At 53.7% G+C, this 18,914-nt stretch overlaps 1 protein-coding gene across 1 annotated transcript; it reads right to left on the bottom strand.

Annotated features, from left to right (window-relative positions):
- Nucleotides 1-8,644: 8,644 nt before the first annotated feature.
- On the bottom strand, nt 8,645-11,218 carry MYOD1 (myogenic differentiation 1). Its single transcript, XM_008275114.4, has 3 exons — nt 10,306-11,218; nt 9,754-9,832; nt 8,645-9,492 (listed from the first exon to the last, which is right to left on the bottom strand). The coding sequence occupies exons 1-3, from the start codon at nt 10,930-10,932 to the stop codon at nt 9,242-9,244; spliced, it is 957 nt and encodes a 318-aa protein (XP_008273336.3). The 5' UTR covers nt 10,933-11,218; the 3' UTR covers nt 8,645-9,241.
- Nucleotides 11,219-18,914: the final 7,696 nt, after the last annotated feature.

An 18,914-nucleotide genomic window follows, 5' to 3' on the forward strand; every position in this document is an offset into this window, starting at 1 on the left:
CCAGAAAGACCTATTTTAAACTTTCATGCACATTTACGGCTCCCAGAATGTACTAGGCAAGGGTCATGTAACTGAAAGTATCACAGGTCAGAGCTACTTAGAGACGAACTTGAAATGCCAGGGCCTCAGAAAAGCCAAAACAAGAATGCTTGGTTCCAGATTTCAAAGCTAACTACAAAGCTGCCATACACAGGACCATATGGCGCTGGTGTAAGGACACGTCCATTGTTCACTGGAATAGAATTCAGAATCCAGAAACAAGACCATGAAATTATGGGCAATTAATTTTCTACAAGGGTGTCAAGACAATTTAATGGGAAAAATATGGTCTTTTCAGTAAATAACGCTGAAACAACTGTAAATCCCAAAGATTGAACTTGGAGCCTTTTCTCACACCGTGTAGAAACTTAAAAATGGATCAAATTCTTAAATGCATGAGCTAAAACTGCAAGACTCTTAGAACTTGGGTTAGATATGGCTTCTTAGACATGATATCAAATACACTAACAAAAAGAAAAGATCGGTAAATTGGACTTCAGCAGAATAAAACAACATGATCAAGAACGTTATAAGACGGTGGGAGAAAACGGTTTTAAATCGTGTCTAGAATGTACAAAAGAGCTCTGATAACTCAGCAAGAAAAACACAATTAACCTATTTTTTAAAAAAAGAGAGACAGAGAGTGAGGGAGAAACACGGAGCTCCCATCCACTGGGTCACTGTCCAAATCCCTGCCACAGCCAGGTCTGGGCCAGAGGAGGAGGAGGAGCCAGGGGCTGAGTTCAGGTCTCAGACTCACACGGGGTGTCAGGGACTCAAGTACTTGGGCCACCATTTGGTATCTGCCGGGCTATGCGTTAGCAGGAAGCTGGCATCAGGACCGGTACATAGGTACTCTGACATGAAAGAGAGGCAACCTAACCCCTAGACCAAATGTGCAGCCCACAAATAACCTAATTTTAAAATGAACAAAAGGTCTGAATATTCATTTCTCCCAAGAAAATGTACAAATTGCCAATAAGCACATGAAAACATGCCCAACCTCACTAGTCATTAGGGAACTACAACTCAGAACCACGAGATCATACTTCACATCCACTAAGATGACAATAAAAAAAAAAACAATAATAATCAGGATTGTGAAGGATCTGGAGAAACCGAAACCCTAGTACACTGCTCATGGGAATGGAAAATGGTGCAACTACTTTGCAAAAGCCTTAGCAATTCCTTGAAAAATTAAACATAGAGTTATGATACATACAGAGATTTCAATATTAGGTATATAAACCCAAGAGAATTAGAAGCACATGTTTCTAGAAAAACTTGCATGGGAACGTTCATGGCAGCATTATTCATAATGGTTAAGAAACGGAAACAACCCAATGCCCTCAGCTGATGAATGGATAACCAAAATGTGTTGTAGCCGTAGAGTGAAGTGCTACTCAGTCATGAAAAAGAACGGAAGTATCGATGCACATTACGAGATGGATGAACCTGGAAAACACCCTGTGAAAAAGTCACATGTAGAAGGCCACACATTGTTGATTACATTCTTGTAAACTGTCCATACAGCCAGAAAGGGGAGGGGCTGCCGGGGCGGGGAGTGACACTAATGGGGGTGATGCAGAAGTTCTGGAATTTCACAGTGGTGATGGTTGCACAGCGCACTGGTCAGTTTTTCATTTCCATGATGGAATACCCAAGGACACAGACTTGATCAAGAAAGAGAGTTGATTTAGCTCACAGTCGTAGAGGTTCAAGTTCAAGATTGGGCAGCTCTGCCTCTGGTGACGGCAGAATCTGCAGGTGGCCTGGAGCAGCACACAGCAGGAGACGGTGGGTGTGCGTCTGCCTGTCTGCCTCTCCTTATAAAGCCACCAGGATGGGGTCCTGGGGTGTCACCTTAGTGCCCTAACCCAACCCAAACCCTTCCCAAAGGCCCTGCCTCCAAGCACCATAATTGGGTAAGTTTCCACCCTCCCAGTACCAGTAACGTGAGACTCTGTGGACTAAGCTACATATATCCAAGGACCAAATGATTTTCAGATCATAGCACTCAACCTTGTGGATAGATTACAAACCACTGAAAGGCACACTTTATAAGGGTGAATTTTATGATATGTGAGTTATATCTTCGTAAGACTCTGGGGAGGGGAAAAGGAAGGGAGAAGTTCATGAGGAGGTTATGTCATTTGTCCATGCTGAGATGAACCTGGTCCCTGTCCTCTTCTCTGTAAAACATCCACTTCATTTTTTTTTTTGTTCTTTCTCTGAAGAGCTTTAAGGCACAGGCCTTTCAAAATCGTGATGTCGTTAGCCAGAGAGAAAGCTGAAGTCCAGACAGGCTAGGTCGCATCCCCAGGCTGTCAGAGCTGGTGAATGGCACAGCCAGGCCTGGATTCCAGGGACTCCTGGAGCCGGTGACAGGTTCTGGGACTCATTCCCCCTGCTCCTGGGAAGAGTTCTCCATGAACTGGAGTCTACCGTTCAATGTGGTCTGAAGAAACAAAACTTGGGAACTAGGCTCAAATGACCCAGTATGGCATAAGAACAAGTGTCGCAGTCTCAGATGTAATTTTCTAAATGCCAGGGCTCTGCGTGCAGGCGGAGTAGATGCTGCTTCATCATTCTCACATCACCGTCTTTGTCTGTCTTTGTCTCCCTCCTCATCTCATCCCTCTGTGCCCCTCCTCTGGCTCCCCCTTTCTCCTATCTCTCGGTCTTGCCCTCCCTTCCCGCATGCACCCAACGGCAGATCCTTCCATGGCCTCTTCTTGTGACAATGGCTTTGTACCAGGACTAATTTTGTGCTAATTTCTCTATAATTTAGGGAAACATCTTTCACAAGTCTTTGGCAAACATCACGCACATTTGTCAGGGTTTGGGTCAAATTTGGGTAGCACTGCATCAAGTGTTTGTCATCTGTGGGCTGTGAGAGGTCAAAGCATCCCGGACCTTCTGGTACGGTGGGATATTTGAAATACTGTAAATCGACAAGTTGCATTAAATGCTATGTGGATGTTGCTGAGGTTTTGTTATAGTGGCACAACAGGACTTATAAGCTATCTGCTGTTGATGGCAGTATATTGTGTCCAATCACCAAAAAAGTAAATCTGTGCTCCCTTAATTTGCTATTCCTTACCGACTGCATTAGCAAACATATTGAGAGTCTTTTTCCATAATTACAGTTGAAAGTTATCTCTTTCTTTTAATAAACTATTTTGGGTATAATCTAAATATAGTTTGGATTACAATTGTCTTCTCAATGTCAGAATTATTTTAATTTATATAATTGCTCATTATTATTGCTTCTGTTTTAAATTGCAATTATTTAAAATAGATTCCACTAAACTCCAGTGCAATTTATGCCTGTAGATGGGACTCAAACATCCTTATCAATGCCCCTCAGTGCAAGAGGAAGTCAGAACAGGAAGATTCAATAATCATAACAGATTGGCTAAAGGGATTTATTATGGCAAACTGAAAGAAACTAGGGGGCTGGCGCTGTGGTGCAGCAGGTTAAGTTGCCTCTTGTGTCGCCAGCATCCTATGTTGGAGCACCAGTTTGAATCCTGGCTGCTCCTTTGCCAATCCAGCTCCCTAGTAATAAGCCTAGAAATGCAGAGGAAGACAGCCCATATGCTTGGAACCCTGGCACCCTTGTGGGGAGACCCAGATGGAATTCTGGGTCTTGACTTCAGCCTGGCCTAGCCCCAGCCCTTGTGGTCATTTGGGGAGTGAACCAGAGGTTGGAAGATTCTCACATTCATTCTCTCTCTGTCTCTGTGTGTGTCTCTCTCTCCCTCTCCTCCTCACCTTTCAAATAAATGAATAACTCCTTTTTTAAAAAAAAAAAAAAAAAGGAAGAAACCAGGCTTCTCTCAGGGCCTTGGAAGGAGTTCTGGTAAGGGAGGGGCACTGTGCCTCAGGCTTGGTTGTCTCCACGGGGTCGGCCACTGGTGGGGCCCTCTGGAGACATGGTGCTCTTGTGTGAGCACAATCAGGAGTGCTTCAGCAAGTTCGAGGGAAATAGAATTAAGATACAAGTCCATTTTGGTGTAAAAAGTTTTGAAATTCAACACAGGAGTTTCAGACAGTTCATGAAAAGTGCTAATCCCTACATGTATCTGTCTCAGTGTGTCTCTCAAATAATTAAAAAATCGAAGCCTTGCATGCTTTTTCATTATATATACATATATCTACATATCTATGTCTATATTTATACCTATACCTATATCTATACCTGTATTTATATCTATATCCATTCCTATACCTGTATCTACATCTATACCTGTATCTATATCTATACCTATATCCATACCTATAACTATATCTACATCTATGTCTATGTCTATGTCTGTGTCTGTGTCTATGTCTATGTCTACGTCTACGTCTACATCTACATCTATGTCTATCTATATCCAGAGAAAGAGAGAGTGGAAACTCCCATCTGCTGGTTGACTCCTCAGACACCTACAAAGGCTGGGCTGGGCCAAGGCTAAAGCTGGCAGCAGGACTGCAATCCAGATTCTTCCACGCGGGTGGCAGTAATTCAACTACTCGAGCCATCATGGCTGCCTCCTAGGGTCTGCATTGGCAGGAAACTGGAGTCAGGAGCTGGACCAGGAAATAAAATGTAGGTGTCTTAGCTGCAAGACTAAACAACCACTCTGGATGTCAAAATATTTTTTGCACTAAAATGTATCTTTTAATTCCATTTTTCTATGACTCCTTTGAAGTATCCTTGTATGCAGAAGTCTTGCACATCCCATACAAGGGTGCTATAAAGAGTTTTTGGAAAAATAGAATTAAAAGATAAGTTTATTTTGGTGTAAAACATTTTGAAACCCAGGGCCAGCACTGTGGTGTAGTAGGTTAAGCCTCTGACTGTGGAACTGGCATTCCATATGGGTGCCAGTTCAAGTCCCAGCTGCTCCCTTCCAGTCCAGCTCTTTGCTAATGGCCTGGGAAAGCAGTGGAAGATGGCCCAAGTCCTTGGGCCCCTGCACCTTCGTGGGAGACCCAGAAGATGTTCCTGGCTTTGAATTGGCCCAGCTCGAGATGTTGTGGCCATTTGGGGAGTGAATCAGCAGATGGAAGACCTAACTCTGCCTCTCCCTCTCTCTGTAATTCTGCCTCTCAAATAAATTACTAATCTTTAAAAAAATTAAAACATTTTTGAAACCCATGGCCAGCTTTTTCACAATGAGCATTTTCCCTGAATTTTTTGTTTTAAAAAAGATTCATTTATTTATTTTTCTCTTGAAAGGCAGTTTCAGAGAGAGAGAGACAGAGAGATCTTCCATTCACTGGTTCACTCCCCAAACAGCTGCAATGTCCAGGGCTGGCCAGGCTGAAGCCAGGAGCCTGGAATTTCACTGGAGTCTCCCATGTGGGTGGCAGGGGCCCACTTGGGCCATCTTCCACTGCTTTCCCAGGTGCATTAGCGGGAGCTGGATCAGAAGTGGAAGAGCTGGGACCCAAGCCATACGAGTTGCTGGCATTGCTGGTGATGGCTTTACCCTCTGCGCACCACAGCGCCAGCCCCTCCTTGAGCTTTTTGAGGGCTCCTTGTGTATCTGTAGAGCGCACGGCTCTGGGACGTCCTCAGATCCAACCCTGGTCAAAAAGGGTCCCACAAACAAGGAATGTTTCATTGACACTGCAAATGGAGTTGGACTTAGCTGGAACTCCTCACCCCCACCCTGCCAACCCACCCCCACCCCCACCACCGGGGGACTGAGGTCAGGGACAGGCCGGGGGGGGGACCTCACATCCCATCCTCCGTGGTGCGACCCAACCTCTACCTGCCCCCCTCCCTCACTTCCTCTCTCCTGATTTCTGTAGAGTCCACAGAGAGAGAGCAGCCTCTGGAGCTCGCTCGTCCTGGGTCTGGGTTCCAATCCTAGCTCATGACCTGAGCTGGTCCAATGAGAGTTCTTCTCTGGGAATTTTCTAACTGGGGTTCAAGGGTGAGATCTACAGTAACCTTGGAGTGGCTGGGGAAACCAGTGTGGATGGGGGAGGGGCATGTAGAGATGAGGAGGGGGAAACATGGATGAGGAGAGGGGCTCCAGGCCCAGCTGCCAGGGCCCATAGGTGCTGTGGGGCACTGCCCTGGGTGTCCCCAGCCCTTGTGGGGTCTAAGCTGGTTGGAATGGGGTTTCTATTACTTGAAACTGAAAAGCATCACCCACCTGCTTCTCCTGAGGTCCCTACCTCTGTAACGGCACCACCTACTCACAAGCAAAGCAGAGCCTGCATCATCCATGACTCCTTCTTTCCCCACACTCCCTTGGGGCCTCTGCACACAAGGTGCTGTGAACTGTTGTGCAAGTTGTTCACTGCACAAATGCACCTGCCTGAGGTGTGTGGGGGCTGAAGTTTAGTCTGCTGTCTGCTTGCCTGGCCAAAACCCCGGTGGAGGGCAGGTTCCCATTGTTTCCTAATCACATGTGGAGAGATCTGGGGCCGTCTTCACCTATGCCATTGGTTCTCCATGCAGAAATTCCGCTTCACCCCACTTCCTTCTTATTCACCCCATGACTCTCTATCAGCATCCTTGCTGTCCCTTAGAGAGCACCTCACCATTTATAACACAGCACTAAGTCGGTTGTGTCATAGCTGTTCCCACAGCCAGCTTCTATTGACGCCTCAACAACCAGCCCCAATCCTGTGCCTGTGTCCACCCCCAGTCACGCCCCTAGTCCAGGGCCTGTCCTGTCTCCTCTGGGCAACCCCAGTGACCTCCTGGTGAGTCGTGCTGTCTCAAGTCTTGTTCCTTTCTGTCCACTCTGCCAGCCCAAACTGACCTTTCTAAAATAAAGATTTATTTGTATCCCCCCACCCCAGCCACACACACACCAGGTTTAGATTCCTCTATGGCTCCCTACTTGTCCTTGGAGTAAAGCCTAAATGAGATTCACTGTCACTCTGCCCCTGCCTTTAGCCTACCTTAGAGCATTTTCCATTCTATGAAGGCACGGTTTTATTTCTCTACCCCAGGGTCTTTGCATATGGTATTTCCTCAGCCTGGTCACTGTTCTTGGGCCCCTCTCCCCTGGCCAGCTCGTTCAAGACTACTCCTATGAGCAATTGCTGGACCACACTTCTCCAGATGGGTAGGGCACCTTCCTCTCGGCTCCCAGTGTTCTCTGCCACAAGCACCTAACTCCAGAGCTGCATTCACTGTAATGCAATCAGCTGCTTCCCCCAAATGTCTTGGGTGCGTCTCCCAGGCAGGAACCACACCCAGTGGTATCTGTGTGCAGCCGGCCTAGGACCTGCCATGTGCTGATTGAGTCCCAGGGGGTCTCAGAGGCATATAAAAAAACCCAAGGGACCTCTGGGGAGGCAGCCAGCGGACAGGCTAGGATCATTAGTCACAGAACAGCTCTGGGCATCTCCTCTGCGGTGCTGTGTTGGGGAGAGCAGAGGCCGTGCTCAGGGTGGAACGCAGATCCTCAGACACATAATGAGGACATGCCTTCTGGCATCATGCTTTGCCTCCATTCCCGTGGGCCCCCCACTAGACAAAGCCTTGTGAGTGGGCATGTTGGATTTTCAGGAGGCAGATCTGCAGGGTGGAAGGTAGATGCTTGGGTCCCAGGGGCACGTGCATAGGGATCTTCCAAGAGTTCGTGGAAAATGCACAGTATGAAAAAACTATGCATGGTTTCAAAAAAATTTTTTTTTACACCAGAATAAACTCTTCTAATGCCATTGTCAACACACCTTTTGAAGTACCCCTCCCACATGGGTTGGGGGTAGGAGGATGACACATGAGTGGCCCAGGCCTTGGGAACCAGCAGGGGGTCGAGGTGTGTGTGTGTGGGTCCGTGGGCATTGCAAGTGCGTTGTCTACTCTTGTTTCTCAAGATGCCACTCCAAGGGCACCTCCTCCAGGGAGCACCCCCTCCAGACCCCTGCTCCTCTCAGCGACTTTTTAGTGTGACAAGAGCACTTGCGCCACCTGTGGCCATGCCGGGTCCTGCGAGTCCCTCTGTCTGGTGGTTCCTGTCTTCTATGAGACCTGGCTGTGCAAGGCTGCTCCAGCGCCGGGTTACTGGCTCAGCAGAGGTGTCTGTGCTCATCTGGCTATGCTGTCCCTTGTGGTGACACTATCAGTACAAGCCTGGAGGGACCCTGCAGCCCACATCACCCCTGTAGTGAGCACCCCATCCCAGCCTGCACTCCGTTAGGACTCCGTGTGGCACCTGAGGCCACCGCCTTTCCGTGACCCTTCGGGAGACACCTGGGGTCATCCTGTGGGGTGCAGGGGCATCGTTCTCAGCTTTGCACACCCTTCAGAATCAGCTGGGGGCGCCCCCTGGGGATCTGGAGTAGATTCATTCATCAGAATCCCTGCGGCTGGGGGCGGGGCAAGGCACGGATTCTTTTCACCTAATGCTATCCATATGATGTGCACGCTTCCATGAGAGCCACCGCCTTGCGTGTGATGCAGATCAAACTCAGAGAAACCCCAGTGTGTGTTCTGGAGGCATCCCCACTCCCTCGACCCTGAGCGGTCTTCCTCCTTGCAATCTGCCTGTCGCCTGTAGGGGTCGCTGCGAGACAGCTGGCCCAGCTCGCGGGTTTTCCTCCGGATCCCGCCCCCGAGCCCGGGGAAAGCCGGAGCCACCGCGGCATAAATTAGCGTCTTTATTTCGAACACCTGAGCGAGCGCCCGCGGCTCGCCCGCCTGCCGTATAAACATAGAAAGTCGCCGTTGCACCGCACACCATGCGTCAGAGATAAATACAGCCCTCGGGGCTCCTGCTCTGGCAAAGCAACTCTTATTTACAGGAATAGATTACAAAAAAGTATTATAAAAAGTGGTCCTGAACCGGAGGGCGGGGTTGGGGTGGGTTACCTGCGGGACTGGCGCGCATCCCGCAGGTGCGATGGGAGGAGCTTGAAAGGATGTAGCTACGGAGGTGGGGCGGGGCCGGGCTTGGGTCCGCGGCGATCCAGTTCCCCCTACTGGGGAGGCGTCGAGGAAGCGGAAGGATCAGCCCCGGCTTGCCGGCGATCGCCCAGCGGCCAGGGCAGGCGCGGCGTGGAAGACACCCACCGTGAGCTCGCCCTGGGGCCGGGGACCGGGTTCCCCCCGTCTCTGCCACCGCGGAGGAGGGGGCGGAGGGTCGCTTTAAGCTCAATCTTGGGGGCACGAAGGAACCCCAGGGGCTCCGTCCCTCGGGCGCGTAGGCAGCGGCGCCCTTGCACGAGGCAGCCCTCCCCTTCAGAGCACCTGGTAGATGGGGTTGGGGTTTGCGGTCGCAGGGCACCGCGGGGCGGTGTCCGGGGCCGGCGTGGGTGCTCCGCGCTCGCCCTCGCTCTCGGCGGCCGCCTCCTGCTGGCGAGGGGGCGACTCCGGTGGCGCGTCCGCCAGCAGGAGCGCGGGCGCAGCGGGGCTCTCCGTGGAGATGCGCTCCACGATGCTGGACAGGCAGTCAAGGCTGGACACGGCGGCACTCTTCCCGGGCCTGGGTTCTGCGCGGGGAGGGCAGGGGAGTGAGCAGGGGTGGAGCCGCGGCTACCTCCTCCACCCCTGAGCCCCCTTGTGCTTCGGAGGACTTGCGGGAGTCTGAAACCATCCAGCGAGGGTGCGGGACGACGGCAGGGCACGCGACCCGCCAGGGCTTCATCCCCCGCACCATTGCCAGGCTATGTGGGGCGGGGTTGGGGGGGTCCTAGGTGGAGGGAAGCCAGGGCGGCTGGGAGAGGGACATGGAGGAGGCGCGGGATACGCACCGCTGGGCGCCTGGCTGTAGTAGGCGCCGTCGTAGCAGTTCCGCCGCCGCGCGCCGCTCGGGGGGCCGCTGTAGTCCATCTGCAAAGGGTTGGGGGGACCGCGTCAGGCCCGCGGGACCGGAGCGCCACTCCCAGGAGCAACCCCCTCCCCAGCTCCCCGAGACTCAGCCGAGGGCTTCTGGTCCCGGATCTGTCCTGGGTGGACAGGAGCCGCGCACCGCAGAGTCCAGAGCCAAACGAGGCAGGACTCAGATCTGCATTTTGGAAACAGGGATCCATGGAGGAAAGGAGCAGATCCCTCAACAAGTTTTGTAACAGCGTCCCAGCCGTGCCGACTGTACCCGTCCTGCGTGCTTCCAAAGCCCTAGGCTACCTCAGCGACAGCCGCCGGAGCCACGCGAGTCCACTTCTGGGTCGGGCCCCTGTCCGCCCATGCCTGTCGCGAGGGCCAGCTCCCCGCCCTCGGGAAAGGCTCCAGACCCACCCACTCCTTCCCCCACCCCCACGCCCCAGGGCTGCCTCCCCTCCTTCCGCCTGGCGTCCAGGCCTTACCATGCCGTCGGAGCAGTTGGAACGCGGGCTAGACGCGTCCGAGTCGCCGCTGTAGTGCTCGCCGCCGCGGCCTGGGGGCAGTGGGCCGGGCGCGTAGAAGGCGGTGGCGCCAGGGCCCGCGGCGTCCTGGGCGCGCAGCAGAGCCTGCAGGCCCTCGATGTAGCGGATGGCGTTGCGCAGGATCTCCACCTTGGGCAGCCGCTGGTTGGGGTTGCTGGACGTGCAGCGCTTGAGCGTCTCGAAGGCCTCGTTCACTTTGCTCAGGCGGCGCCGCTCGCGCATGGTGGCGGCCTTGCGCCGGTCAGCGTTGGTGGTCTTGCGCTTGCACGCCTTGCAGGCCCACAGCAGGCAGCGGCCGGCCTGGTGGTGCCCGCTGGGCGCGCGCACATGCTCGTCCTCGCGCGCGCCCGGGGCCTGGTGCACGGCGGCGGGGAAATGCGTGTGCTCCTCGGGCTTCAGGAGCGCGCCCACGTGCACCAGGCGCGGATCCAGGTCCTCGAAGAAGCGCAGATCCGAGGAGTCGAAACACGGGTCGTCATAGAAGTCGTCCGCTGCGGCAAAGGAGCAGAGGGAGCCGTCGGGGCCCGTCAAGTCCACGTCTCGGAGCGGCGGCGACAGCAGCTCCATGTCCCAGCGCAGGGCGGCGCGGGCCCGGCCTCACCAACCCGGGCGGCAGGGGTTGCCCGGAACTTTCTGTCGCTGGGGAACCCCAGCCGTGCGATGGCAGAGTGCCGGGGGTCTGAGGGCACACCCGACTGTCCGCCACCCCGCCGCGTCCTGGCCAGCTGGACCTGCGGCGAGCAGAGCGGCGGCAGTGCCCTGGGGCTTCCCCGGCCCTAGCTTAGTGCCAGGCGCCCCGGGCTATTTATCCGTAGTAGCCTAAGCGCCCCGGGAGCCCAAGCCGGTTGAGGGGGCGGGGGCGGGGGAGCACGAGGCCAATAGGAACAGAGGAGGGCGGAGCTCTGGGTCCTCGGGGTGGCCGCCAGGGCGAGAGAGTGGCCCCCCTCCCGCCCGTGGACACCAGCGCGCGCGCGCGCACTCCGGTCCCTCCCGGAGCAGGGAGCGCGGCAGACTGGCAGCCTGACCCGCTGCGCTTGGCTCCTAGGCACACCCTTTCCAACACGCGACTCCTGTGTTCGCGGGAAACGCTGGCCCTGGGCGCTCACTTCCCTCCGGGCGGAGTTTGGCTCTTACTCGGTCCCGTATTTGTGCGGAAACCAGGAGCAGAGCCGGGGCAGAAATGAGATCAGGAGAGATTTGAGAGAGATGCAAAGTAATGGGGCAGAGACACAATTAGGGCTGAGGTGGTGCAAAGGCGAGACCCCACCACCACCACCAAAGAGGCCCAGAGACGGAGGGGCCAGGCAGAGACGCACCGGACGCGGGGGCAGAGCCACTCGGCCAGTCCCTGTCCCTGTCCTGAGAGTCACTCAGAGGGCTGCGCGGGCCCTGCTCGTCTTTCCTGAACGCTGAGAAACCCAGCTGCGTCTATTCGGGCGTGGATCTCGCTGCTGGAGCTTAATCTAGCCCCTCTCTCCGAACTCGGGTCGTGCGGGGTCTGCAGGCAGTGAGGTGGACTCACGCCCAGCCCACCCTCGCCCTTGACGCCGGGTGTCCCTGGGGCTAGGCTGAGAGCCTCCTGGGCTGGGAAGTGAACTCCCTTTGCGCAGGGCTTGCGTCTGCTCCAGACCCCCCGCAGACCCGGGAAATGCCTTTCGCAGAGATCCTCGAGGCGGGGACCTGGCCTGAGAACTCTTTGAGAATGGCATTTGCCCACCAGGGGGGACCCAAATCCCCAGTTTCCCAGCTGTGTGATTCTGTGGAAGCCACACCTCCTTCCCCAGCCTCAGTTGCCGTTTGCTTCAATATGGGGATAGGAGGACTTTCTTGGGGCAGTTGCTTAGTGCTGAGAAGCTGGAGAGATCAAGGATGCAGAAGTCCTCGGTCCGAGGTGCAGGGCCATGGTAGTCAGAGGGCCTGCTCTGTCCTGAGCACCAGCTGCAGCAGTGTGCCCAGTGGGCTCCCTAGCCCTCCCCTGGGGCACAAAGCCCCGGAAGGTGCCCAAGCAATCCCCAGGCTCGGCTCCTGCAGAAGCCTCAGCCGTGTTGCTCCCTTGCAGGCATCCTGGAGAGGCTGGAAGCAGAAGGAGCAGGCAGCCGCCCCAAATCTGGCTCCCCTACAAGCCTCAGCACACCCCTCCGCCCCCCATGGGGCCTCACAACATCTTCCTGAATCTGCAGTCCTCACCCTCCTCTCCCTGCTCGGGCTGCAAATTGCTCTCCACCATTCACCCCTTCTGGAATCCGGTCATTGAAGTTTGAAGTGCCTTTCCCACCACCTTCGGGAAGGCCTCCTTCCTGGCTGTTCTGGGAAGAAGGCGCTCAGGGGCCCTAACTGCATCTCCCACCCTGCCAGTGGTGCTGAAGGGCCCTCCCTCACCCCCCACCCCCACTTCATACCACCTCCTCCATTTACTCATTCAGCACACGTTATGGAGTATTCTGCACTGGGCCAGGTGTAGGGAATCCAGCAGTAAACAAAGCCAAGACCCTGCGCGCCTGGTGCTTACATTATGGGACAAGGTGAAAAATCATAAATAAACAAGCAAAGAATGACAGAGTGTTAGGGGGTTACAGGATCTAGGAAGAAACAGGAAACAAAGGAGCAAAGCATGAGGATGCTTTCATTATGTGGAGTGCTCAGGGAAGGCCTTTGTGGGCTGATTACATCTGACCAGAGGGGAAGCAGAAAGCCACATCTATGTGAGGCCAGATAGAGGGACCGCACGTGCAAAGGTCCCGAGGCAGGGCTGTGTCTTACAGTTTGAAATATAGCAAAGAGGCTGGGTTGTCTGGAGCAGGGTGAACAAGGCGGGAGGTGGTGAGAGATGGGGTCAGAAAGGGAGAGAAGGAATTGTATTCTGGGATGGAAAGCTGCAGTGGGGGGGCTTTAGGAGAAGGAAAGAACCCGACCTCACATGTTAACAGCAGCATGCTGATTTCTGGGGGGGCAGGGGCAGAAGCAGGGAGATGAATTAGGAGGTCACTGCAGGCATCCGAGTGAGTGAGGATGGTAGCTTGGAATTCAGTGGCAGCAGTGGAGTTGGAGAAAAGTGGTTGAATTCTGGCTGCATTTTTTTTTTGGTGAAATTTTTTCAAGATTTATTTATTTGTTTATTTGAAAGGCAGAGTTTCAGAAAGGCAGAGGCAGAGAGAGAGAGAGCAAGCCAGGAACTCCATCTGGGTCTCCCATGCGCGTGGCAGGAACCCAAGTACCTGGGCTGTTATCTGCTACCTCCCAGGTGCGTTAGCTGGAGACTGGATCAGAAGTATGGAGTAGCCAGGGCTTTGAACCAATCCCTCTGATACGGGATGTGGGCTTCCCAAGTGACAGCTTAGCCTGCTGCACCGCAACATGCACCGCTTTAGAAATCCTCTCCTTTATTCATTTCTTCATCAGCTGACGTGGCCCCATGAAGGCAAAGATGTTCAGTTCACCAACATTCACGCAGTAGCTACTTGGTGAGTGTCAGATGAATGAAATGGTGGTCTCGTGCCATTTGGAGCTTTACGCATAGAAGAATGATCTTCAAAAAGTTCTTGGAAGCTTGTAGTATGAAAAAATGTGCATTTCAACATTTTTTGAATCAAATCAACTTTTTAAAAATTTTACTTTTCCATGAACTTTTTAAAGTCCTTTCATATGAGAACTCAGTGAAGTGTGTCAGCATGAGTGTGGTTGTATTTCTTCAGAACTGCACAGTCACGTACGTGACTAAACATATCTGCCCTGTCACCCAGAGCAAGCTCAGGTCCCTCTGCCCGGGGCAGGCACCCTCACACTGCGCCACGACACGCGGCCTGCTGCAGTCCAGTAGTAGCGTGCAGTCGAGAGATTTGGCACCCAGGAAGAGCTTAAGTTTTTACATTTGGCTTTTACTCACAATGAGAAATGGAAATAATGGTTCTATTAATTATTTAGACTGCAGCAAGTATTTCTTCCTATTTGTTTGGGCCTCGACAAAATGCCTGATGCCTGGTAGGCACTCAATAAATGTTTGGTGGGTGAATCCATGTAACAGATGGCACCCTGAGGTTTTCAGGTGAGCTCTCTAAAACACTTGTCTACACTCATCTAGGTTTTTCTCAAATATAAGCAAAGAAAATATAGAAATAAGTTGAGACTTAAGTGATTACAACTTTGCTTTTTTGTGTTTTGTGTTCATAAAAACTTCCCTGAGACAGTTATCAAGGTGCCTTTACAATAAGCAAATGTTGTGTGTTCGAACTTATCAAAGAGATTTACTGTCTTATCACTCGCAGGTTATAAACCAAAGCTGCTTTGACAGTTTTGAACTTGATTTGTCCTGGCATCCCTTTAGCCCTAGTGCTGAGTTGGGGGCAGAGAGAACTGCATCCATTCTGGAAGCTGAGAGTATCGTGTTCTTGTACCGCAGAGTCTAGTCCAGCTTCCTCTTGCTCTGGAGAGACTTTCGGCAAAAGCCAGAAGGGCTCGGGGTGAGGTGGGGTTCTCAGGTCCCTCTTGGGCCAGTCGAGGCCTGTGCAGACTGCTGGGCTCTGGGCTCTGGGCCTTGGTTCTCCTGTCTTCGCCACGAGGGGCTCCTGTGCTGGAGGTGGGGAAGGGGGGCTGCCTGGGGTGCCGCCTTTTCCCTCTGCCCTTTCCAGTCCTCTCTACTCAGCTCCCTTGGCCGGCCTGCCTAGGGGCTATAAATGGAGAATGGCCTCTGGGCAGGAATGCCGGCCTGGCCAGCCCACACCGCCTTGCACCCTCAGGGAGCGGCCGGCCCTGGGGCTCCTGGAAGCCTTTATATCTATCTATATATATAGCTCAGGAAACCCAATCCAGGCTGCACCTGCCCCGGGCTTCAAGCACCCTTGGCCCTGCCCAGGCTGAACCTGTGGCCTCTGCCCTCGGGCTGGCACAGGCTGCTGCTCTGGCCAGGAGGCGGGAGGTGCCCAAGGGCCAGAGGGTGAAAACACGAGTGAGGCAGGACCCACCCCAGGGGCCCTCCATCCCCAGTCTTTCCCCTCTTGTACCTGGGCCCTCTCTGCGCACTCACCCTCCTCGCTGCAGCCTGAAACTGCCCGTCACAGGGGTGCAGATGGTGAGGGGCCGGACTGGGTTGAAGTTGGAGAGGGGCTGTGAAACCGCCAGGTTATAGATGTAGAACGTCTGGTGTCTGATCCATTCACTCAAGCAACAAGCATTTGTCCCAGTGCTGGGAATATAACAGGGCACAGCACAGACCTGACAATAAACACAACACACACGTTCTATGGTAGGTTAGCAGGTGATTCACGGGGCGAGCAAGCACAACGGGATGAGTGAGATTGGGGCACCACCCTGGGGCCAGCTGCAGTGGTCGGGCTGACACGGCGGCATTTGAGCAGAGTTAAGAGGTTTGGGAGGGAGCTAAGTGGCCCTCTGGGGAACAGCCCAGGAGGAGAGGACCTAATTACTGAGAGCCTTCTCGGGGACATGCCTTCTGCTAAGAGCAAGAACTCCTGTGGCTGATGAGACAGATCTGGCTCTTGCCCTCCTGGGAGTGTGTGGCCGGCACGCCTGGTGCTGCGTGGGCTGGGAGAGGGGCACTGGCTGGCCTGAGGCAGAGCCCGAGGCTGGGGTGCCACGGGTGACTTGTCACTCCTAATGCGAGGATCTCTTCAAACCCAAGACATCCTTTGAAAATTTGGCCGAACGGGCTAGAGCCTTCTTTCCTCTCATCAATGGGTTTGTTAAAATCCTGCCCCCGACACCGACATAGCAAGTAAACCTAACACTTTCCCTCGAGAGGGGCTTCTCTAGATGAAATCCCTCACTGTAATCGCAGGCTCACCGAGAATGGAGCTTTTGCCCAGCTCTGGGTGGGAGGCTGTGGAGGAAAGGGGTGGGGGTGGGGGGTGAGGGCTGTGCCCGCCCACAGTGAGCTTGGCTCCATGGGAGAGGAACCCGCCCAGCGTCTCACCCTCCAGTCCACAGGCTGTGCCCACCTTACCCTTGCCGTGTGCCTCTGAATGCCTGTCGCCTCTGCTTCTTCCCCAGGGTCCTAGACAGCAAGGGAAGCAGAAATGGCAGGACCTGGAACTGTGACAGGGGCAGGGGAAGCTGAGGCCCAGTGGGAGAGCCAACTGGGCTTGGCTTCTGGACAGACCCAAGGAGTACACTCGCCCAGCCTTTCCTGCAAGCCCATTCTAATCAGTCTTTCTCTGCCTGTGGGTGGATACAGGGGTCGCGGTGGGCCCAGATTCCTGGGGTCTCAAATGCACACCCACAGCAGTTTGCTAAGCACCGCAAATAAGGCCACTATAGTTTGGTGCCTACAACTGGTAAAGGAGGCAGGTGCAATAAATGCACTGTTCTTCCAACCTAAGGACCCCAGGCTGTTGAGGGCAAGGAGAGTTCATGACCTCCAGGGATCAGAGGACTAAAACCTAAAAGTTGAATTTAACTTGCAGCATGAGGGATTTACACCAGATAAAAGATGCACTATTCGGTATCCCCCAGAGAGCCTGTAGTTCATGACCAGGTTGGGGCAGCCGCAGGCAGGGGGACACATGGGCGACTGTCAGCTTCTTGTATACAAGGCTTTGTGGGAAGCCAGGGGATGTCCACTTGTCTTTTCAGCCTGGGTTCTCCATATGAGGTGTGGCAAGGCTGCAGCATTGGGCCATGGTAGTGTGTCACAGGCATGTGTACTGCAGAACTGTGGACAGCTCCCGCCCTGTGCCCCTCACACTCCGGGAGTGTGTCACAGTCCGTGAGCACCTCACACTCAGTGTACACCTCACTCACTGTGTATCCTCACCCCCCCACAAGTACCACAGGTTTGCTGCACACCTCACAGGCTGTGCACACCTCATATCACCGTGTATACCTCACACACTGTGCACACCTCACACACTGTGTGCCTCACACATTGTGTATACCTCACAGGCTGTGCACACCTCACATCACCATGTAGACCTCACACACTGCACACCTCACACACTGCACACCTCACACACTGTGCACACCTCACACATTGTGCAACTCACACACTGCACCTCACACACTGTGCATACCTCACACATTGTGTACACCTCACACACAGTGCACCTCACACACTGTGCACCTCACACACTGCACACCTCACACACTGCACACTTCACACACTGTGCACACCTCACACACTGCACACCTTACACACTGTGGACCTCACACGCTGCACACCTCACACATTGTGTACACCTCACACACTGTGCACCTCACACACTGTGCACACCTCACACATTGTGCAACTCACACACTGTGCCCCTCACACACTGTGCACACCTCACACATTGTGTACACCTCACACACTGTGCACCTCACACACTGCACACCTCACACACTGCACACCCTGCACACTGTGCACACCTCACACACTGTGCCCCTCACACACTGTGCACACCTCACACACTGCACACCTTGCACACCTCACACATTGTGTACACCTCACACACTGCACCTCACACACCACATAGACCTCAGACACTGTGTACCTCACACACTGTGCACCTCACACAATGCACACACCTCACACACTGCATACCTCACACACTGCTCACACCTCACACACACTGCCCCTCACACACTGCACACCTCACACACTGTGCACCTCACACAATGCACACACCTCACACACTGCATACCTCACACACTGCTCACACCTCACACACACTGCCCCTCACACACTGCACACCTCACACACTGTGAACCTCACACACTGCACACACCTCACACACAGTGCACCTCACACATTGTGCATCTCACACACAGTGCACCTCACACACTGTGCACCTCACACACTGTGAACCTCACACACTGCACACCTCACACACTACATACACCTCACACACTGTGTACCTCACACATTTTGCAACTCACACACTGTGCACCTCACACACTGTGCACCTCACACACTGCACAGACCTCACACACTGTGTACACCTCACACACTGTGCACCTCACACACTGTGCACCTCACACACTGCACACCTCACACACTGCACAGACCTCACACACTGTGTACACCTCACACACTGTGCACCTCACACACTGCACACCTCACACACTGCACAGACCTCACACACTGTGTACACCTCACACACTGTGCACCTCACACACTGTGCACCTCACACACTGCACACCTCACACACTGCACAGACCTCACACACTGTGTACACCTCACACACTGTGCACCTCACACACTGCACACCTCACAAACTGTACACACCGTGTAACCTCACATACTGTGCACCTCACACAGTGTACATCTCACACACTCACACATTTGAGTGACACACACATGTCACAGACTGTGAATACCTTATGCACTGTATACACCTCTCACATGCCTCACACCCCTCCTACTCAATGGAGAGCTGATACACTTTCTTACAATGTCTTTCATTGTACACATACTCCACTCCATGTACACCTGAAACAAAATTGCACACCCACACACTGTGTATGCCTGATGCACCTCACACCCGGGGAACATCTTGAGAACATCATCTGCAATGTGCGCTCACGCTGACGCTCTGTGGTCACTCGCAGGCATGCGCACC

The sequence above is a fragment of the Oryctolagus cuniculus genome, chromosome 1 (assembly GCF_964237555.1).
Source record: "Oryctolagus cuniculus chromosome 1, mOryCun1.1, whole genome shotgun sequence".
Classification (NCBI taxonomy): domain Eukaryota; kingdom Metazoa; phylum Chordata; class Mammalia; order Lagomorpha; family Leporidae; genus Oryctolagus; species Oryctolagus cuniculus.

What these genes read in the sequence shown, in the direction of transcription:
- MYOD1 (XM_008275114.4), bottom strand. Translation starts at nt 10,932, where the DNA reads ATGGAGCTGCTGTCGCCGCCGCTCCGAGACGTGGACTTGACGGGCCCC. An exon ending in CCAACTGCTCCGACGGCATG is followed by an intron (nt 9,833 to 10,305) that starts GTAAGGCCTGGA and finishes AACCCTTTGCAG; the next exon opens with ATGGACTACAGCGGCCCCCC. An exon ending in CTACAGCCAGGCGCCCAGCG is followed by an intron (nt 9,493 to 9,753) that starts GTGCGTATCCCG and finishes CTCCCCGCGCAG; the next exon opens with AACCCAGGCCCGGGAAGAGT.